The following is a 23,852-nucleotide window of genomic DNA, read 5'->3' as shown; positions in this document are numbered from 1 at the left end:
GATAGATCTTTGGGGTACACCAGAGGTAATGATACAGGATTCATCTTATATTATCCCTTTGCGAGAGAATATTGCACACATCTGGCTCTGGGTGGCATGAATAAATTTAAAAACTTTATCCTTTGTGCAAATGCATTCACCCCCACCCACAGTACAGAAATTTTCATAAGATTGAACATTATACCATCCAATACAGTGTTAAAATGTGTAAGTGAATAATGAGTCATCAAAATCCAGCAAAAAATTTGCTATTGAAAAATGTACATTATAGTAAACTCTGAAACAGTAGACCTCCACTTTTGCTGCCTTTGGAAACTTGAAAATTTAAGTTGCAATCAATTGTATGTTGTATTTGGGAATATTTAGAAATGGTTGATTGAAGTAGTTCTATATGGTGGGAGTGATTTTATATGGCTTTCAATAAACCATAACCAGGTATGTAAATGATTATTGTACTTCATTCAGCTTTATAGTGAGAGGCTACTGTGTTATGAACTAGTCAAAAATTTCTGCTATATAAACTACCAGATAGTGTTGCATATAGGAATTTATTCTATGGACACATTTGGAAAGAACCATATACCCAAAAAATAACAGGTTAGTACAATAAAACCTAAAATTGAATTTGTAGAGTATCATTCCACAATCTGGGATTTTGCAGTAATTTTAAGTTCTCCTCTGAAAATTCCTATGAAATAATTGTAACGCTTTGTACTTGTGTGATAACCTACACTGAACTGCATGAATTGACAATCAAATATTAAAACTTTTCTTTTACACCACAGAATTTCAGACTCTTAAAACCACTTTTCACTTTATTTTACTGCATCTTAGAGTTACAAACATTGCAATTTCCATTTAACCCTTCCCTGTAGTTTTTGTCCTCATTTGGAGAGAAGTAGCAGGGACAGCAGTGAAATTCAGCAACATTTACTGACTAAACAGAAGTCCAATCATTCAACACAGAAATAAATCATTGATATTGAACAGTTGCCCAATTTCATTTACGACCCTTAACTCCAAAAAAACGGCATGGCAAGTAGGTTTACTTGTAAAACGAACATGTCAAATTCATTGTTCAGTGGCCATCTACCCTTCGAGAAAATAAGGCAGATTAAGTGACTTTTGAACCATGTAAAGAAGTATTGCCCCAAGTAGTTCACGTATTCAAGGGTGAAAAGCATTCATTAGCTCCAAAGGAAAGAGTTAAGCTGCAGAAGGTATACAGATATTGAACTGAAATTAGGTAATATGCACTTCCAACTTATTAATTTCCTTTAGAAATGCCTAACTTATGCACCTGATGGGTGAAGATCGTGCAGCTAACCTGCTTGCATACTTAAATGGACAATAAAATGTGTACCAATCATATTAAAAATCCTAACTTTTACAGCTTCCAAGAATCTGAATAGATTTTTGGTTAAAATCATATATAAACATACAATCGCCATTTAAAAATTTCCTCTAATTAAACCAAGAAAGGTGCATTTTATAGAATCAGCAAAATGTAGCTGTATACAAGGGGGTTTTTAGGAACAGCAGCTACTGGATGTTTGTCCAAAATAAAAGATTCCCTTCGCTCTTAAAACAATTACCAGATATCTCCCAAAGCAATAATAGCTTTGCTTTTTCTCGAGGTAGGGAAAAAAAATCCTAATCATCAAAAAAAGTGGTCACTCACCATTAAAATCATTGTTTGAGGAAAGGCAAAAGCATTGTTGCAAGATTGTCAGGGGTGGGGGGGGGGGGAACATGCACTCAAACTAGAAATGTGACATATATGCACATCTACACAGGCACTGGCAGATGCAATGTTATTTTGTTGTTATGCTCTCTCTTCCACCCGCACACACACACACACACACAGAGCTCCTGACATGTGCTTTCTTCATTCACTGAGGTACCAAGAAATATTAACTGGAAAATTTAATATGAAAAATAAAATCTGGAGTAACAGAATCAACACCTTTTGAGGAGTTCAGTATTTAATCTGGCAAATTTCTGTTTGAAATGTTGGTGCAGTCCATGAAGAAATCTCAACATACAAGCTTTCTGGAAGCCACAAAACATTTTCAACCAACAGGTCATTTGAAACGTTGTCTACTGCAAATGACAGGCAACTTTGTTTCTTTTCTCACACTTGACTGAAATGATGCATCTCAGAACAACTTCTCCATCTTTCAGGTACCACTATTCATCCATGAATATTTTGACAATTTTTAAAGAAAACATTTTCCTTTTTTTTTTATTTAGCACAACTGCGCCATGCCATAGTGCAACAAATGTATGTGACACCCAATGAGACACAGACAGATAAGAGCTGCATGGAAATCAAGAGTCCTGTTGCAAAGCAATTCTTTAAAATTGCAGTGCATGCAAAAAGGACTCATTTTGAACTCGTTCTTTATAGTTCTCTACCGTAGCCACAGTTTAAGACGCAATGCATCAACTCCATTTAAGTAATATCTGAACAGCCTTTTGTCTCTTACAAATCCAAGATTTTCATAGAGTTTCAGGGCAGATTTGTTTGTAATCTCAGTTTCCAGGACAACCTATATTTAAAAAATAAATGGAAAAAACAATTAGGATACAAAGTGCTCATTTTAACTATTTATATTTCCTAAAATTATAAACACCACAAACAATAAAAATGTGCAAGACAATATTTTACTGATTACTGGATTGTTATCTTAGTTATCCTATGTAGATAATGAAATTAAAAACTTATGATTTCAAAACATTTTTGTGAACCTCATCATACGAACATATAAACAACAGTAGTCCATTCATCCCTCGAGTAAGCACCATTACAATAGATCATGGTTGATCTGTACCTCATCCCCATTGCCCACCTTTACTACATATCCCTCAATACCATTACCTAACAAAAATCTGTCAATTTCAGTCTTGAAAGTTGCAATTGAATCAGCATTCACCACCTTTTTTGAATGTGGAGGGCATGTGAAGGGAAAGATTTCCAGATTTTTATAACCTTATGTGCAAAGAAATACTTCCTGATTTCACTCCTGAATGGTCTGGCTTTAATTTTAAAATTATGCCCCTTGGTTCTGGAATCCCCCATCAGAGGGAACAGTTTCTCTTTATCTACCCTATTGATGCATTTTATCACTTTAATCACCTCTATTTGATCATCCCTTAATCGTCTATACGCAAAGGTATATAATAAAAAAAGGGTGGGTGGGATGAGAATAGGACCATTAAGGGATAGAGCGGATAATACTACAGGTAATGATAGAGAGATGGCAGAAATATTAAATAATTATTTTGCTTTGATGTTTACCAGGGATATAGAACAGGTGAATATGATATTGAATGATGAGATAAGAAATGAGATAACTGCATTTAAATTTTTTTAAAAGGGGATGTATTGAATAAACTAATCAAACTCAGGATAAAACCCCTAGTCTGGATGGATTGCACCCATGCATTTTGGAAGAATCTAGGGACGAGATAGCAGAGGCATTACTACATATATTTAATAATTTGTTAGAAAAAATGTGTTGTGTCAGAGGACTAACAGAAAGCTAATGTAATTCCTATATTTAAGAAGGGGGCAGAACATGCCCAGGGAACTATAGACCAGTCAGCCTAACATTGGCGGTAGGAAAAATAATAGAATTCCTACTAAAGGACAGAATAGAAGAACATCTAAGAAAGAAAAAATATGAATAGTCAGCATGGATTTCAAAAGGAAAAACTTGCTTGATCAACTTTATTGAATTTTTTGATAAAGTAACAGAAAGAGTAGACAATGGCAATGCAGTAAATGTAATTTAACTGGATTTTCAAAAGGCCTTTGATAAGGTGCCCCATAATAGACTAATGAATAAGGTCAGAGAATGTAGAGTCAGGGGACAAGTGGCAGAATCGATTGCTATCTGGCTTCAAAACAGAAAGCAGGGAGTGGGAGTAAAAGGTAGTTATTCAGAGTGGCAGAAAGTGGGAAATGTGTTCCACAAGGATCAGTGTTGGGATCACTGCTGTTCACAATTTACATCAACAATTTGAACTTCAGAATCAAAAACACTTTCTAAATTTGCAGATGACACCAAATAGGATAATCAATATTGAGGAGGACTGCAAGAAATTACATGAGGACAGCAATAAACTTGCAGGATGGGCAAATAATTGACAAATGAAGTTCAACAGAGATAAATGTGAGGTAGTCCATTTTGGTAGGTAGAATAGGGAGGTCACTCATTACTTGGAAGATGCAAGTCTAGGTGGGGTTGAAGAACAAAGATAACTCAGAATACAAATACACCAATCACTAAAAGTTGTGCCACAGGTGAGCAAGGCAAGCACTAGAGGGATAGAATTGAAAAGTAGGGAAGTTATGCTAAACCTGTATCGAATCTTGGTTCGACCACAGTCAGAGTACTGCATGCAGTTCTGGTCGTCACATTATAAAAAGGATTATAGAGGCACTGGAGAGGGTACAGAGTAGATTTACAAAGATGATACTAGAAATGCAAGGGAATACATATCAGGAAGGGATGAACAGGCTGGGTGTCTTCTTATGAGAAAAGACTGAGGGGTGACCTAACAGAGGTCTTTATACTTATTAAAGGTTTTGATAGAGTGGATATAAAATGTTTCCACTTGTGGGGAAGAGCATAACTTGAAGGCATCAATATAAGATAGTCCCTAGAAATTCAATAGGGAATTCAAAAGAAACTTCTTTACCCAAAGAGTGGTGAAAATATGGAACTCGCTACCACAGGGAATGGTTGAAGTGAATAGTATTGATGCATTTACGGGGAAGGGGAGAAGGGAATAGAGGGTTATGATGATAGATTTAGATGAGAATAGATGGGAGGAGGCTTGAGCGGAGCATAAATGCCAGCATGGACTAGTTGGGCTGAATAGCCTGTTTCTGTGCCAAATATCTAATGTAAGTGACTTTTAGGCAGCTTGTCTTTATAATTTAACCCTTCTAGCCTTCAAATCATTCTGATGAATCTGTACTGCACCCCTCCAAAGCCAATATATCCTTCCAGCAGGAAGTTATCCTTGGATTCCTGGCCAAAATTTACCCTACAATCAACATCACAAAAACAGATTACCTGGTCACCATCACATTGTCATCAGTGTGAGCTTGCTGTGCGCAAATTGACTGCTGTGTTTCACGCATTACAACAGCATCTATAGTTTCAGAGCACTTCATTAGCTGTAAAGCACTTTGGGACATCCTGTGGTCATGAAAAGCGTCACATAAATGCTAATCTTTTCTTTATTTTTTTCCTGAGAGGCAGTGCTCATAACTGAATGTAGTACTCCAGATGTGGTCAAACCAAGACTATACAACTAAAATGCAACCTCCTACCCTTTGCATTAATTGGATTGCTTTTTGTACCTGTCCACTAGCTTTGAGTGATCTGTGTACATGGACACCCAAATTTTTGCTTCAACACCATGTCACAAGATTACCTGCATTTCCGTTCACTTTCATTTTTGCTAATAATCTCTTGTGCAGAACCTTATAAGAACTAGGAGCAGGAGTAGGTCATTTGGCTCTTCAAGCCTACTCCACCATTCAATAAGATCATGGCTTATCTACCTTACCTGCACCCCAATATCCTTTGATTCCTTTCATCCCCCAAAATCTATTTTTCTCTGTCTTGAACATAATCAATCACTGAACATCCACAGCTCTCTGGGGTAGAGAATTCCAAAGATTCACAATTATTTGATTGAAGAAATTTCTCCTTAGATCAATCCTAAATTACCTACCCCTTAGCCTGAAATTATGATCCCTAGTTCTAGACTCCACAGCCAAAGGAAAACATACTCCCAGCATCTACCCTCTCAAGCCCCTTAAAAATTTCATGTTTCCCAATAAGATTACCTCCGTCTTCTAAATTTGAGGGATTATAGCCCTTGTCTACTCAATCTGTCCTCAAAGGACAATCCCTTCAACCCAGTAATTAGTCTAGTGAACCTTCATTGCAGACAAGTATGTCCTTCCTTAGGTAAGGAGGCCAAAACTGTGCACAGTATTCCAGGTGTGGTCTCATCAAAGCCCTATACAATTGCAATAAACTTTTTCACACATACTCCAATCCCTTTGTAAAAAGGCTAACATCAGTTATTCTAACTGCTTTTTGTACCTGCATGTTAACTTTCTATGATTCGTGCACAAGAACACCCAGGTCCCTCTGAATATCAACATTTCCCAGTCTCTCATTTCAAAAATATTCTGCTTTCCTATTTTTCCCATCAAAGTGGATAACTCCATACTTCTCCACATTATTTTTTTTAATTTTTATTTATTTAGAGATACAGCACTGAAACAGACCCTTCGGCCCACCGAGTCTGTGCCGACCAACATCCACCCATTTATACTAATCCTACATTAATCCCATATTCCCTACCACATCCCCACCATTCTCCTACCATCTATCTACACTAGGGACAATTTACAATGGCCAATTTACTTATCAACCTGCAAGTCTTTGGTTGTGGGAGGAAACCGGAGCACCCGGCGAACTCCACTTGCAAACTCCACACAGGCAGTACCCAGAACTGAACCTGGGTCGCTAGAGCTGTGAGGCTGCGGTGCTAACCACTGCGCCGCCCATTATATTATATTCCATCTGCTGCCTTATTGCCCAGTCACTTAATCTACCAATATCCCTATGCATCCTCTTTGCGTTCTCCTCACAGCTTACTTTCCCATCTCACTTATCTTGTATCCAGGTTTGCTGACATTACATGTGGTTCCCTCAAAGCCATTGACATAGACTGTAAATAGCTACGGCCCAAGTTCTGATCCTTGCGACGCTCCACTAGTTATATCCTCCCAGTCTAAAAATGACCGGTTTATTCCTACTGTTTTCAGTTAATATGTTACCTCTAAACCCATGAGCTTTAATTTTGTGTAATATCATGTGACATCTTATCGACTGCTTTTTGAAAATCCAAATAAAATACATCCCTGGCTCCCCTATCTATCCTGCTAGTTACATCCTCAAAATACTTAGATTTGTCAAATACGATTTCCCTTTCATAAGTCAGTGTTGATTCTGCCAAATGATATGATTTAAGTGCCCTGTTATCGGGTCCCTAATAGATTTTAGCATTTTCTCTACAACTGATGTCAGGCTAACTGGCCTACAAGATCCCAGTTATCTCGCTCCCTCTTTCTTGAATAGCGGTGTTACATTTGCTGCTTTCCAACCCAAGGGGACAGTTCTTCCAGAATTCCCTCGATTCTAGGTCAAAACTAATGCATCCACTACCTCTGAAAAGCGATGTAGGCCATCAGGTCCAGGGAATGTGTCAGCTTTTAGGCCCATTAATTTCTCCACTACTATTTCTTTACAAATACTAATTTCTTCAAGTTCCTCATTCTCACCAGACCCTTTGTTCCTCACTATTTCCCAAAATGTTTGTATCTTCTACCTTGAAGACAGATACAAAATATTTATTTAATGTCTCTGCCATTTTCTTATACTCCATTATAATTTCTCCTGTCTGCTCTAAAAGGACCCACATTTACTTTTGCTAATCTCTGCCTTTTTACATATCTACTCTTGCTTGTTTACTCTCATGTTCTATTTTCTCATTCTTTTCAATTGCAACCTTGGTGTCACATTTGACCCCAAAATGAGCTTCCGACCACGTATCTGTGCCACCACAAAGACCGCCTATTTACACCTTCAACATTGCCCGACTTCACTCCTACCTCAGCTCATCTGCTGCTGAAACCCTCATTCATTCCTTGTTATCTCTAGACCGGACTATCCCAACGTACTTCTGGCTGATCTCCTATTCTACCCTCCATAAATTTGAGATCATCCAAAATTGCTTCCCGTTCACCTATCACCCCTGTGCTTGCTGACCTACACTGGCTCTCAGTCAAGCAATACCTTGATTTTAAAATTCTCATTCTTGCTTTCAAATTTCTCAATCTTTCAAATTTCTCCATGGCCTTGCCCCCTCCCTTTCTCTATAATCTCCTCCAGACCCACAACTCAGATGTCTAATCTCATCTAATTCTGGGCTCGGGCATCCCCGATTTTAACTGCTCCACCATTGGCACCCGTGCCTTTAGCTGCCTAGTCCTTAAACAATGGCATTCCCACCCTAAACCTCTCCGAATCTCTACTTCTTTCTTCCTTTAAAACTCTCCTTAAAACCTACCTATTTGATCAAGCTTTTGGCCATCTGCTCTAGTAGCTCATGTGGCTCAGTGTCTAATTTTGCCTTGTAATGCTCCTATGAAGCATCTTGGCACATTTAATCACATTAATGGTGTTATATAAATACAAGGTGTCAATTTCCTGGTCATCTCAAATCCTCCCAATCTTGAGCCTTATTTCTCTTCTTGGCAATGTTCACAAGCTCCTTCATTTAATCCAATACTATCTTGAATTCATTGTTAGCCACAATATGATCACCTTTCCTGTGGGTGATTTTTCCCTCAAAGGACTGTATATTTATTGCAAATTATGAGTTATTCCTTTAAATGTTTGTCATTGCTTATCTATACAGTCATATCTTTTCATGTAGTTTCCCAATCTACCTTAGCCAACCCGCTCCTCATATCTACATGGTTTTCTTTGTTCTGATTCAAAACCCTAGTTTCAGACTTAAATCACTCTCAAACGCAAAATAAAATTCTACAGTATTATGATCACTCTTGCCCAGAGGGTCCTTTACTATATGGTTATTCATTGCACAATACTAGATCTAAAATAGCCTTTTCCTTAGCTGGTTTCTTGACAAACAGATCAAGAAATCTATCTTGAATGCATTCCATGAACTTGTCCTCAACACTATTACTGCAAATTTGGTTTGCCTAGTCTATATGATTAAAACTCCCCTTAACTACTGCATTACCCTTGTTACACGCACCTCTAATTTCCTGATTTACAGTCTGCCTGATACCACAAGTACTGTTCGGGGACCTATAAACTACTCCCACCTGTGTTTTCTGTCCCTTGTTTCTTAGATCCACCCAAACTGATTCTACATCTTGATTTTTAAAGCTAAGAATTTTTTTCCTTTATTATGAGGGCTACGATCCACATCTCCATAATGGCCATTAGATCAAACTCATTTATTGCTATCTGTGCTATTAACGAGTCTATTTTGTTGCAAATGTTTGGCGCAGATATAGTGCCTTCACCTTTAACATTTTTCTACTTTTCCCTGATGTCACCTTATTCGCTAATGCCCTATTACCTTTGTTAAGTTTGCTGTCTCTTTCTGACCCACTCTGCAGATTTTTTTTTTAAAAACTTAAATTGCTACAAGCCTTGATACTTCTCTCACTATTTTTGAACTTACCTTTTTCCCGAATCCACCCACTCCTACTCTTTCTCAAGTTTAAAGCCCTATCCACTGCCCTTGTTATTGAATTTGCCAGCACACTGGTCCCAGCCTGGTTTAAGTGGAACCAGTTTAAATGGAACAGTTCCCTCTTTCTGGGTGGGAAGGTCAGCAAGAGAGTAGGATGGGGCAGTTGGCATAGCTGCTTGTAAGGAGGCACTGATAGATAACAATGAACCTTTAGGAGAATGATATATATAAATACAAATGTAAATAGTTAACACACTCCTCAGAATGTTTGTAACTTCTGAACTCCAATGGAAGATGCTGGCCTCCCATTTGATACTTTGATTGGAATGCTCTACTGTAATTTAACCTGAGCCAGAGCAATTAAGAGTACTGAGCCACTTTGACTTCAGGAAAAATTGGGGTGAATCCTAATATGCAAATCCATGCCCTGAAGAGCGGGGTGGGTGTGGAATAGAGAAGCTGATGCCCTCACTTTTGATCACAGATTAATAAAAGTCAATGGCAACATCAGCTGAAGGAGGAGCCAGGGAGCAGTAAATATCCATGGAGGGGAATATAAAAGCAATGCAAGACTAATAACATAAAACTACAGTGTGAATAAAATAAAGAAACCCAAATATAGCTATGCATAAAATGCAGTGTTTTGTACCTCATCACAATCACCTTCTACCATGGCATAAATTGCTTTCTTCACCAGATTTGTGCCTGGAAAACAAAATAGTAGCATATGGTGTACGGTCACTTCATCAGTACACATGAAAAATAACTTAGGTCATTAAGTAACCCAAATTTACAAAATGAAATATTAACTGCGAAGTCAGAATGTACAAGATACAGAACTAATAAATGGCATGGTTGGGATGCCATTCATGCAAATTTACACAGTTTTTGATGGCTGTCATGTAGCTATAGAGAAACAAGAGGAGGCCATATACTTGCCACAGGGAGGGAGCAGGACTAAGAGGTTGTTTCAACAATTAGCAGTTGGTTTCAGAGTGGCATTAGCAGAGGGAAAGAAGCAAGTTGTCCATCTTGCTGCAAATGTTGGCTGGTGTGGACAAAAATACTGAATGACAAATACCACATTGTTAATTAATGCTAAGCTAATAGAGCCAAGGATCTAAAAAGTATACATCAATGGTTAGATGCTTTTTTTAAAAAAATAGTAACTAGCAAACAATTTACAGCATCAAATTCAATAAAAATGGGCTGAGCACTGATAATACTGTTAAGGACAGCATTAGTAACCTTACTGGCAAAGTGTGCTGAAGGACATGTACTTGGCAAATCAAATTTTGCAGCAAGAAAAACAAATCAATGCACAAAAGGCTGTATTTTTGGGACAGGAGTGGCCTGTTTAATCAACAGGCAATTACTGCATTTCTAAATATTGTGTAGACACAAGAACAGAAAGGGCAAACGGGATAGGTCTAGAAGTGTGCCTAAAGAAAATATAAGGGAAAGTGCAAAAGCAGCCTCGGGCATTGGTCTGACAGGCAAGTTCCTCGGAGACCTCTCCTATTTGTAATTCAACAGTATATTGCTCCTTTTGCTCCAACAGCCACATTTAATGAACATGACCTGCACCAAACTTGAATAAAAATATCTGATCTGCTCTCAACTGCGACAGTGACGCTCAATTTTCTAAGAGGAGTGGAGGGTTGAAATTCAATACTTATCTTGTTCAGCATTATTCCACTTTAATAGAATTATACAGGATTAATCTCAAACTGTAACTGCCCTCAATCAAAAAATAATTTTTTTTACCCAGTTAAACCAGGGCAATATGGGTAAATACAAATTACCCATGATGGGTAAATACAAATTCTTACATTTCAAGCAATCAGCTACAGCAGCAGTTCTGCATCTGTACAATTCAATCAAGATAGGCACCAGATCCTGGATATCAAGTGTAACATCTTGCAACAGTGCTGCCCCAAGCCTCAGTGCCTTAGTGAGACTTAAACCAGCTACATGATCAAGTTTCCTGACCAAAAGAAAAATACTGTAGATGTTGGAAATCTGAAATAAAAACAGAAAATACTGAAAATAATCAGGTCAGGCAACATCTAGGAATTTGAGTTCTGATGGAAGTCAACTGACCTGAAATGATAACTCTGCTTCTCTCTCCACAGACGATGCCTGACCTGATCATTTTTAAAAATTCTTTTATGGGATGTGGGTAGCAGAGTTTTGAATGAGCTGATGTTTATAGATCGGAGATTCTAAAGCGGGTATAGGAAGAGAAGCCACAGCTAAAGATACTAAAACATGAACAATCTATTTCAATCATGAACCAAACCCCATTAAAAAAAGACTTGCATTTATATAGTGCTTTTCACGACCAACAGACGTCTCAAAGAGCTTTGCACCCAGTGAAGTACTTTTGAAGTGTAGATGCTGATATAATGGAGGAAATGCGGCAGATAATTTGCATACAGCAAACTCCCACAAACAGCAATGCAATAATGATGAGATAATCAGTTGTTGTAGTGTTGATTGAGGGATAACTCCCTTGCTCTTCTTCGAAATAGTGCCATAGTATCTTTACATCCAGCAAAGATAGCAGATAGGGCCTCAGTTTAACATCTCATCTGAAAGAAGGCACCTCCATCAGTGCAGCACTTCCTCAATACTGCACTGGAGCGTCAGCCTCGATTTTTGTGTTCAAGCCCTGGAGTGGATATGAACCTGGAACCTTGCGACTCAGAGTGCGACCTACCAAGTTATGGCTATTTTTAATTCATGGGATGTGAGCATCACTGGCAAGGACAGCATTTGTTGCCCATCCCCAATTGCCCTTGCAAAAGGTAGTGGTGAGCCGCCTTCTTGAACCACTGCAGCCCATCTGATGTAGGTACATCCATAGTGCTGTTGGGAAGGGAGTTCCAGGTTTTTGACCCAGTGAATGAATGATGTGCGACTTGGAGGGGAACTTGCAGGTGGTGGGGTTTCCATTTTTCTGTATCCCCTGGTCCTTCTAGGTACCTTTCACGGGTTTGAAAGGTGCTGTCGAAGCTCGGCAGATTGCTGCAGTGCAACTTGAATATGGTACACACAGCTGCCACTGTGCATCGGTGGTGAACAGAGTGAATATTGAAAGTGGCGGATGTAGTGTCAATCAAGCGGGCTGCTTTGTTCTGGATGGTGTTAAGCTTCTTAAGTGTTGTTGGAGCTGCACTCATCCAGGCAAGTGGACAATATTCCATTACACTCCTGACTTGTGCCTTGTAGATGGCGGACAGGCTTTGGGGAGTCAAGAGTTGAGTTATGCACTGCAGAATTCCCAGCCTCCAATCTACTCTTGTCGCCAAAGTGTTTATATGGCTGGTCCAGTTATGTTTCTGGTCAATGATAACCCCCCAGGATGTCAATGGTGGGGGATTCAGCGATGATAATGCTGTTGAATGTCAAGGGGAGATGGTTAGATTTGCTTTTGTTGGAGATGGTCACTGCCTGGCACTTGTGTAGTGTTGAATGTTACTAGCTACTTATCAGCCCAAGCCTGAATGTTGTGCGGGTCTTGCTGCATGTGAACATGGACTGCTTCAGTATTTAAGAAGTCACGAATGGCAGGGAACAGTATGCAATCATCAGTGAGCATCCCCACTTTTGACTTTATAATGGAGGGAAGGTCATTGATGAAACAGTTGGACCTAGGACACTATTCTGAGGAACTCCTGCAGCGATGTCCTGGGGCTGAGATGTTTGATCTCCAATAACCTCAACCATCTTCCTTTATGCTAAGTATGACTCCAACCAGTGAAGAGTTTTTCTCCAATTCCCATTAGCTTAAATTTTGCTGGGGCTCCTTGATGCCACACTTGGACAAATGCTGCCTTGATGTCAAGGGCAGTCACTCTCATCTCCCCTCTTGAATTCAGTTCTTTCGTCCATGTTTGGATCAAGGCTGTAATGAGGTCTGTAGCCGAGTGGCCCTGGTGGAACCCAAACTGATCAGCAGTGGACAGTTTATTGCTGAGTAAGAGCTGCTTGATAGCACTGTCGATGACACCTTCCCTCGATTTGCTGATAATCGAAAGTAGACTGATGGGTCGGTAACTAGAAAGATTGGATTTTTCCTGCTTTTTGTGGACAGGACATACCTGAGCAATTTTCCACATTGTCGGGTAGATGCCAGTATTATAGCTGTACTGGAACAGCTTAGCTAGGGGCGCAGTTAGTTCTGGAGCACAAGTCTACAGTACTATTGCCAGGATGTTGTCAGAACCCATAACCTTTGCTGCATTCAGTGCTTTCAGCCATTTTTTTATATCACGTGGAGCAAATCGAATTGACTGAAGTTTGGCAACTGTGAAGCTGGGGACCTCAGGAGGAGGGGGAGATGAATCAACCACTTGGCACTTCTGGCTGAAGATGGTTGCAAATGCTTCAGCCTTGTCTTTTGCACTTACATGCTGGGTTCCCTCCATCATCGAGGATAGGGATGTTTGTGGAGCCTCCTCCTCAGGATGAGACAGGACTGCAGGGCTTTGATCTGATCTGTGGGTTGTGGGATCGCTTAGCTCTTGTCTATGACATGCTGCTTCCACTGTCTAACACGCATGTAGTCCTGTGTTGCAGCTTTATTCGGTTGGAATTTCATTTTTAGGTATGTCTAGCACTGCTCCTGCACTCTTCATTGAAGCAGGGTTGATCCCCTGGCTTGGTTGTAATGGTTGAGTGAGGAATATGCCAGGTCATGAGGTTACAGTTTATGGTTGAATACAATTCAATAATATGAAGTCATATTAAAGACTGCCATCAGGGGCATTCACAGGAGACAAGAATATTACGTTCTTATTTTTAATAAAATTTCATTGCTAATTTGAAAAAATAAATCTCACCAATGGATTTTCTTCTGTATTTGGAATCCACTGCTAACATAGCTATGTACCCTCTCCTGAACATCTTCTTGTGCATGTCCAACTTGCAGACTATGGCACCCACACACTCATCTCCAACCATCGCCTAAAGAAAAATCACAAGATTGTTTAACTACATACACAAAGCAGCATCTATATCTCTAATAAATATATTACACATACCTGCATATACACACAATGCTAAGCAGTTTGAAATTTATTCCTATATGGACAACTGAAGGGATTAAAAATTCAATGCTTTGAAATATGGTCACTAACTTGAACCTTTAAATTCAAATTGATCTCAGTACCAGATAAAAATCATCAATAAGTTGTCCAGAATAAAACTCAACATATTAAGTGTAAAAATGAAACTTGTGCAGAACCTGAAGACAACTGTAACACTCCAGTACAAAATCTCACCACTGCTATTTGACAGACATTTTCTCCATCAAAGTCATTCAATCTTTATTGGCACTTCCTATCTTTCTAGATGGTATAAAACATACCAATTGTGGCCAGAAGCCTAACTGCACCAGCCACATAAATAGTGTCGACAAGAGCAGGTCAGAGGTTGGGTATTCTGCACCAAGTGACTCACCTCCTGATTTGTCCCAAAGCCTTCCCACCATCTACAAGGCACAAGTCAGGAGTATGATGGATCAGTGCAGCTCCAATAACACTCAAGAAGTTCGACATCATCCAGGGTAAGGCAGCCTGCATGATTGGCACCCCATCCACCACCTTACTTTGGCAGAAAAAACAGAAAGGCAGAGTATTTCTTAAATGATGCGAGGTTGGGAAGTGTTGATGTCCAAAAGGGACCTAGGTGCCCTTGTTCATGAGTCACTAAAAGCTAGTATTCAGGCACAGCAAGCAATTAGGAAGGGAAATGGTATGTTAGCCTTCATTGCAAGGGGATTTGACTATAGGTGCAAAGAGGTCTTGCTGCAATTGTATAGAGCCTTGGTGAGACTGTACCTGGAGTATTGTGTACAGTTTTGGTCTCCTTATCTAAGGAAGGAGATACTTGCCATAGAGGGAGTGCAACAGAGGTTCACCAGACTAATCTCTCGGATGGCGGTATTGGCTCATGAGGAGAGATTGCAGTGACTGGCCTGTATTTTCTAGAATTTCGAAGAATGAGGTGATCTCATCGAAACTTACAACATTCTTACAGGGCGTGACAAGGTAGATGTGGATAGGATGTTTTCTCTGGCTGGTGAGCCCAGAAGAGGGTTGTCTTACCTTTTCGGGCAGAGGGCCACATTGTGATTTTTGCTCAGCCAAAGGGCCGGAGAGCAAATTTCAAAAGATAAAGGCGTTAAAAACTTATCTTAATAGAAAGAACAAATGTGCATTTTTGTGAAGAAGCTTTAAATGAGAAGACTAATTTTTTTTGACTTACTTTCTCATCACTATATTGAAAACCGATTTAGTGACATACCTGGCATTATTTTTGCTTTAATATGTAGTCAGTCTCTGCCACACACTTGATGTTGCAATGCAGAGTATTCTGGATAGATGTCCACCTTTCAGGAAAGACCTTGATCTCTCTTCCCCCTCTCCCCACGCTGTGTGCCTCGTTCTACCTTCTCTCTCCCCACCCCCTTCCCCTCTAGGACTAGGGGACACAGATTGAAAGTTTTGTGCAAAGGGAATAGGAGGAAGCATCTTCTTACGCAGCGGGTGGTAATGAACTGGAACTCACTGCCCACAAGGGTGGTGGAAGTGGAGACGACCAATGACTTCAAAAAGGAAGCTGGATGGCCACCTGAGAGCAATAGACATGCAGAGCTACAGGGACTGAGCCAGGGAGTGGGACTGATGGCACAGCTCCAGGGAGAGCCGGTATGGGCTCGATGGACAGAATAGCCTCCTTCTGTGCTGTAAGCAGATGACTCTGATGCTCCCCCGCCAACCCCCCCCCCCACCCTCTGTCTCAGTCTCCCTCTCCAACCCCCACCTCTGTCTCTCTGTATCTCTCTCCCCTCTCTCCAGTGTTCCCTGCGCTCTGTGCCGGCGGGATTTTAAAAAACAGTCAGAACCTGCCGGAAAACCTGGAATCTGTTGGGAAATGGCTGTTCCCGATGTCAGCGCTGTCAGCTCTGAAACTGACAATGATCTTTTTTTAAAATAACTGATTTTTAAAAGAACTTTGAAAGTGCATTCCACTCTCTGCAACTGTGAGTCAGCAGCTGTCACCTGTGAAACTGACAGCACAATAGTTTAAAAGCCGGACTGACAAAGGGAAATTTATCATCTCCAGTCACGGTGAGGATGAGGAACGGTCCCGGGAACAGTTTACATCTGTGGTCTGGATGGAAATGTGTGGGCGGTATATTGGACAACCCTGGTCTAGAACCAGGGGACAGTCTCAAAATAAGGGGCAGGCCATTTAAGACTAAGATGAGGAACATAGAACAGTACAGCACAGTACAGGCCCGTCGGCCCACGATGTTGTGCCGACCCTTTAACCTACTATAAGATCAAACTACCTACATACCCTTCATTCTATTATCAACCATGTACCTATCCAAGAGTCGCTTAAATGTCCCTAAAGTATCTGCTTCTACTACCACCGCTGGCAGCGCATTCCACGCACCCACCACTCTCTGTGTAAAGAACCTACCTCTGACATCTCCCCGAAACCTTCCTCCAATCACCTTAAAATTATGCCCCCTGGTGATGGCCCTTTCCGCCCTGGGAAAAAGTCTCTGGCTATCCACTCTATCTATGCCTCTCATCATCTTGTACACCTCTATCAAGTCACCTCTCATCCTTCTTCGCTCCAATGAGAAAAGCCCTAGCTCCCTCAACCTTTCTTCATAAGACATGCCCTCCAGTCCAGACAGCATCCTGGTAAATCTCCTCTGCACCCTCTCTCAAGCTTCCACATCCTTCCTATAATGAGGCGACCAGAACTGAACACAATATTCCAAGTGTGGTCTAACCAGGGCCTTATAGAGCTGCAGCATAACCTCACAGCTCTTAAACTCAATCCCCCTGTTAATGAAAGCCAACACCCCATACGCCTTAACAACCCTATCAACTTGGGTGGCAACTTTGAGGGATCTATGGACGTGGACCCCAAGATCCCTCTGTCCCTCCACACTGCCAAGAATCCTGTCTTTAAGCCTGTATTCTGCATTCAAATTCGACCTTCCAAAATGAATCACTTCACACTTTTCCAGGTTGAACTCCATCTGCCACTTCTCAGCCCATCTCTGTATCCTGTCAATGTCCCATTGCAACGTACAACAGCCCTCCAAGCTATCCACAACTCCAGCAACCTTTGTGTCAATGGCAAACTTACTAACCCAGCCTTCCACTTCCGCATCCAAGTCATTTATAAAAATCACAAAGAGCAAAGGTCCCAGAACAGATCCTTGTGGAACACCACTGGTCACCGAGCTCCAGGCTGAATACTTTCCATCTACTACCACTCTCTGTCTTCTATGGGCCAGACAATTCTGTATCCAGACAGCCAAATTTCCCTGTATCCCATGCCTCCTTACTTTCTGAATGAGTCTACCATGGGGAACCTCATCAAACGCCTTGCTAAAATCCATATACACCACATCCACTGCCCTTCCTTCATCAATGTGTTTTGTCACATCCTCAAAGAATTCAATAAGGCTTGTGAGGCATGACCTGCCCCTCACAAAGCCATGCTGACTATCTCTAATCAAACTATGCCTTTCCAAATAATCATAAATCCTGTCTCTCAGAATCCTCTCCAATAATTTGCCCACCACCGACGTAAGACTGACTGGTCTGTAATTCCCAGGGTTATCCCTATTCCCTTTCTTGAACAAGGGAATAACATTTGCCACCCTCCAATCATCTGGTACTACTCCAGTGGACAGTGAGGACGCAAAGATCATCACCAAAGGCGCAGCAATCTCTTCCCTCGCTTCCCGTAATAACCTTGGGTATATCCCGTCTGGACCCGGGGACTTATCTATCCTTATGTCTTTCAAAATTTCCAGCATGTCCTCCCTCTTAACATCAATCTGTTTGAGCATATCAGCCTGTTTCACGCTGTCCTCACAAATGACAAGGTCCCTCTCACTAGTGAATACTGAAGCAAAGTATTCATTAAGGACCTCCCCTACCTCCTCCGACTCCAGGCACAAGTTCCCTCCACTATGCCTGATCGGCCCTACCCTCACTCTGGTCATCCTCTTGTTCCTCACATAAGTGTTGAACGCCTTGGGATTTTCCTTAATCCTACCCGCCAAGACTTTTTCATGTCCCCTTCTAGCTCTCCTAAGTCCATTCTTCAGTTCCTTCCTGGCTACCTTGTAACCCTCTAGAGCCCTGTCTGATCCTTGCTTCCTCAACCTTCAGTAAGCTTCCTTCTTCCTCTTGACTAGCTGTTGCACATCTCGTCATCCAAGGTTCCTTCACCCTACCATCCCTTCCTTGCCTCATCAGGACAAACCTATCCAGCAGTCGCAGCAAGTGCTCCCTAAACAACCTTCACATTTCTGTCGTGCATTTCCCTGAGAACATCTGTTCCCAATTTAAGCTCCCCAGTTGCTGCCTAATAGCATTGTAATTCCCCCTCTCCCATTTAAATATTTTCCCATCCTGTCTGCTCCTATCCCTCTCCATGACTATAGTAAAGGTCAGGGAGTTGTGATCACTATCACCGAAATGCTCTCCCACCGAGAGATCTGCCACCTGGCCTGGTCCGTTGCCAAGCACCAAATCCAACATAGCCTCCCCTCTAGTCGGCCTATCTACATATTGAGTCAGGAAACCTTGGGGGGTCTATAGAAAACTCCCAATAAAGTGACTGCTCCTTTCCTGTTTCTGACTTCCACCCATACTGACTCAGTAGACAAACCCTCCTCGACGACCTCCCTTTCTGCAGCTGTGATACCATCCCTGATTAGCAATGCCACTCCCCCACCTCTTTACCTCCCTCCCTATTCCTTTTGAAACATCCCTGATTAGCAATGCCACTCCCCCACCTCTTTACCTCCCTCCCTATTCCTTTTGAAACATCTAAACCCCGGAACATCCAACATTCATTCCTGCCCCTGTGATATCCAAGTCTCCGTAATGGCCACAACATCGTAGCTCCAAGTACTGATCCATGCTCTAAGTTCATCACCCTTATTCCTGACACTTCTTGCGTTAAAATAGACACACTTCAACCCATCATACTGGCTGAAACTTTGCCCTGTCAACTGTCTAACCTTCCTCACAGACTCTCGGCACTCTGTATCTGCCTGTTCAACAGCTACCCCAACCACTGATCCGTAGCTCCGGTTCCCATCCCCCTACCAAACTAGTTTAAACCTCCCGAAGAGCTCTAGCAAACCTCCCGCCCAGGATATTGGTGCCCCTCCAGTTCAGATGCAACCCGTGATCCACATAGGGCGGCACAGTGGCACAGTGGTTAGCACCGCAGCCTCACAGCTCCAGCGATGCGGGTTCAGTTCTGGGTACTGCCTGTGCGGAGTTTGCAAGTTCTCCCTGTGTCTGCATGGGTTTTCGCCGGGTGCTCCGGTTTCCTCCCACCTCCAAAGACTTGCAGGTTGATAGGTAAATTGGCCATTGTAAATTGCCCCTAGTGTAGGTAGGTGGTAGGAGAATATGGGATTAATGTAGGATTAGTATAAATGCGTGGTTGTTGGTCGGCACAGACTCGGTGGGCCGAAGGGCCTGTTTCAGTGCTGTATCTCTAAATAAAAAATATCTGAAGCCCTCCCTCCTACACCAGCTCTGTGGCCACGTGTTCAGCTGCACTCGCTCTCTGTTTCTAGCCTCACTAGCACGTGGCACCGGTATCAATCCTGAGATTACTACTTTGCTCGTCCTGCCTTTTAGCTTCCAACCTAACTCCCTATATTCGCTTTTCAGGTCCTCATCCCTTTTCCTAGCTATGTCATTGGTACCGATGTGTACCACGGCTTCTGGCTGCTCCCCCTCCCCCTTAAGAATCCTGTAGACTCGATCTGAGACATCCCTGACCCTGGCACCCGGGAGGCAACATACCATCCGGGAGTCTCGTTCGCGACCACAGAATCTCCTGTCTGTTCCTCTAACCATTGAATCTCCTATCACTATCGCTCTCCTATTCTCCCCCCTTCCCTTCTGAGCCACAGAGCCAGGCTCAGTGCCAGAGACCTGGCCACTGTGGCTTTCTCCTGGTAGGTCCCCCCCCCCACCCAACAGTATCCAAAAGGAGGAATTTCTTTACTCAGAGGGTGGTGGATCTGTGGAATGCTCGACCCCAGAGGGCTGTGGAAGCGCAATCATTGAGCATGTTCAAGACAGAAATCAATAGATTTCTGGATACTAATGACATCAAGGGATTATGGGAATTGTGGGAAAAATGGCGTAGAGGCATGATCTGTTTGAATGGCAGAGCAGGCTTGATGGGCCGAATAGTCTGCTCTTGCTCCTATTTCCTATGTTCCTATGCTAAACATTCACACCTTCCACCACTGGTGCACTGTAGCTGCTGTGTGTACCATCTACAATACACACAGCAACAACTTGTCAAGGCTTCTTTGACAGCTTTTCCCAAACCCACAATCTCTATCGCTCAGAAGGACAAGGGCAGTAAGTGTATGGAAACATCACCACCTGCAAGTTCCCCTCCAAGTTTCACATCATCCTGGCTTGAAAATATATCGTCATTCCTTCATTGTTAGAATCCTGGAACTCTGTACACAACAGCACTGTGGGTGGACCTTCACCCATATGGATTATAGCGGTTCAAGACAACGGCTCACCATCACCTTTTTGAGCAATTAGGGAAGGACAATAAATGCTGGCCCTGCCAACGATTTCCACATTCGATGAATGAAAAATGTAAAAAAATTGCTGATGCCAGTACTAGCAAGCACTGTACTGAAATCTGCAGGATTCCATTAACTGAATAGGCCAGGCGAGGCAATCCTACCTACACATAATCTCCTGCTTGCTCACAGTAGCAAAACCATGAAGACCAGGAAGAATCTAAACTATCAAGGTGGCCATCTATATTGTTTTTAAAAAGATGAAAATAACTCAACTGCTTTACAACTTAATGCAAACAAAAAACAACCTCAATAATTAACTGGGGCATCCTTCCAGCTGTAGCCAGTTAATAGTATGGGGAGATCCACCTCAGGAATTAAACGCAAGTTTCAATGTCATAAGATTCGTAAGATTCACTCGGTGCAGTGTTTTTCCACTGTCAGTATAATTTTTCCAATACCTTTTTTTTATAGAAAGGTTAAAAGTGTAGAACACAACTTTATTTGATGTACAGAATTTCTCCCTGCTTTTCTTAATTTTGTGGCTGACAAATTTCACCTGCTCAAAGGTGTCGCACTGGTCAAAGCCATGTATTTCTCCTAAAAGTCACTGTTAGTCAGTGATCAGGAAGAGGTTTAGAGTAGGACCGTTCATAGTTCTTTTAACTTATGCTGGAGAAATTTATTCTAAGCCTCCAAAAAAAATGAATTTACAACATTAGCAGTATTATTGTTACAGCACGGTTATTGGATGAAGCGTCAGAGAGTCATTTACGAGATAGGTGGCGGCCATTTGGCCCATCGAGCCCATGCCAGCTCTCCGTGCAGCAATCCAGGCAGTCCCACTCGATCCCCGTAGCCCTGCAAATTTATTTCCTTCAAGCACCCATCCAATTTTCTTTTGAAATCACTGATTGCCTCTGCTTCCACCACCCTCATGGGCAGTGAGTGCTAGTTATTACCACTCACTGTGTAAAAAAAGTGCTTCCTCACATTCCCCCACATCTCTCGCCCAAAATCTTCCATCTGTGTCCGAGTCCGTGTACCATCAGTTAACGGGAACAGTCCCTTGTCTAACTTACCTCAGCCCGTCATAATCTTGTATACCGCTACCAAATCTCCCTTCAATCTCCTTTATCCAAAGGAGAACAACCCCAGCTTTTCTAACCTAAAATGTAACTAAAATCGCCCATCCCTGGAACCATTCTGGTAAATCTCCTCTGCACCATCTCAAATTTCCTAAAGTGTGGTGACCAGCACTTTTATTGCCCATCCTAATTGCCCTTCAGAAGATGGTGGTGAACTGCCTTCTTCAACTGCTGCAGTTATAGAGTCATAGAGAGATACAACACTGAAACAGGTCCTTCGGCTCACCGAGTTTGTGCCGACCATCAACAGCCTATTTATACTAATCCTACATTAATCCCATATTCCCGACCACATCCCCATCTTCCCTCAATTCTCCTACCACCTACCTACACTAGGGGCAATTTACAATGGCCAGTTTACCTATCAACCTGCAAGTGTTTGGCTGTGAGAGGAAACCGCGCCGGCGAAAACCCAGTCACAGGGAGAACTTGCAAACTCCGCACAGGCAGTACCCAGAATCGAACCCGGGTCGCTGAAGCTGTGAGGCTGCAGTGCTAACCACTGCGCCACCCAGTGGCAGCAGTGTGTACCATCTACAAGATGCACTGCAGCAACTCACCAAGTTCTCGGGGGGTAGGTACACCCACAGTGCTGTTAGGAAGGGAGTTCCAGGATTTTGACCCAGCGACAGTGAAGGAACGGTGACATAGTTCCAAGTCAGGATGGTGTATGGCTTGGACGTGAAGTGGCTGGTGGTGGTGTTCCCATGCATCTGCTGCCCTTGTCCTTCTAGGTGGTAGCGGTCGCGGATTTGGAAGGTGCTGTCTAAAGAGACTTGGTGAGTTGCTGCAGTGCATCTTGTAGATGGCACACACTGCTGCCACTGTGTGCCGCTAGTGGAGGGAGTGAATGGCACCCCATCTACAAACAATCAAGCTGGCAGCTTTGTCCTGGATGGTGTTGAGCTTCTTGAGTGTTGTTGGAGCTGCACTCTACCAGGCAAATGGAGAGTATCCCATCACACTCCTGACTTGTGCCTTGTAGATAGTGGACAGACTTTGGAGTCAGAAGGCGAGTTACTCGCCACAGGATTCCTAGCCTCTGACCTGCTCTTGTAGCCACAGTATTTATATGGCTACTCCAGTTTCCAGTCAATGGTAACCCCCTAGGATATTGATAGTGGGGGATTCAGCAATCGTAATGCCATTGAATATCAAGGGGAGATGGTTAGATTTTCTCTTGTTTGAGATAGTCGTTGCCTGGCACTTGTGTGGCACTAAAGTTACTTTCCACCTATCAGCCCAAGCCTGGATATTGGCCAGGTCTTGCTGCATTTCTACATGGATTGCTTCAGTATCTGAGGAGTCGTGAATGGTACTGAACATTGTGCAATCATCAGCGAACATCCCCACTTCTGACCTTATGATGGAGGGAAGGTCATTGATGAAGCAGCTGAAGATGGTTGGGCCTAGGACATTACCCTGAGGAACACTTGCAGTGATGTCCTGGAGCTGAGATGATTGACCTCCAATAACCACAACCATCTTCCTTTGCGCTAGGTATGATTCCAACCAGCAGAGAGTTTTACCCGATTCCCACTGACTCGAAAAAAAAAAGAGCCATGTGCAAATTGGCTTAGGGATAAGAATATTAGGGAAGTAAACACGTGGCTAAGGGAGTGGTGTGGGAAAGAGGGGTTCCATTTCATGGGGCATTGGCATCAGTTTTGGAACCGGGGGGATCTGTACCGATGGGACGGTCTCCACCTGAACCGATCTGGAACCAGTGTTCGAGTGAAACGGATAAATAG

The 23,852-nt window shown here is 42.3% G+C and overlaps 1 protein-coding gene across 3 annotated transcripts in view; it reads right to left on the bottom strand.

The window, feature by feature from the left end:
* Positions 1–797: 797 nt before the first annotated feature.
* The window catches only part of naa30 (N-alpha-acetyltransferase 30, NatC catalytic subunit), a 46,770-nt gene continuing 23,715 nt past the window's right edge, over positions 798–23,852 (bottom strand). Inside the window, exons 2-4 of one of the 3 annotated variants that reach the window (XM_068039210.1) lie at positions 14,175–14,298; positions 9,977–10,032; positions 798–2,552 (exon numbers count right to left, since the gene is read on the bottom strand). In XM_068039210.1, the coding sequence (XP_067895311.1) occupies positions 2,415–2,552; positions 9,977–10,032; positions 14,175–14,298 (318 nt within the window). In that variant the 3' untranslated portion in view covers positions 798–2,414. Of the gene's footprint in view, positions 2,553–9,976; positions 10,033–11,159; positions 11,350–11,437; positions 11,553–14,174; positions 14,299–23,852 lie in introns of those variants that run through there. The other 2 variants (XR_010975704.1, XM_068039211.1) reach the window with 2 other exon arrangements.

This window comes from Heterodontus francisci, chromosome 9, assembly GCF_036365525.1.
Source record: "Heterodontus francisci isolate sHetFra1 chromosome 9, sHetFra1.hap1, whole genome shotgun sequence".
Classification (NCBI taxonomy): Eukaryota; Metazoa; Chordata; class Chondrichthyes; order Heterodontiformes; family Heterodontidae; genus Heterodontus; species Heterodontus francisci.
The sequence above is the reverse complement of the archived record's forward strand: the minus strand, read 5'-3'. Positions and strand labels throughout refer to the sequence as shown.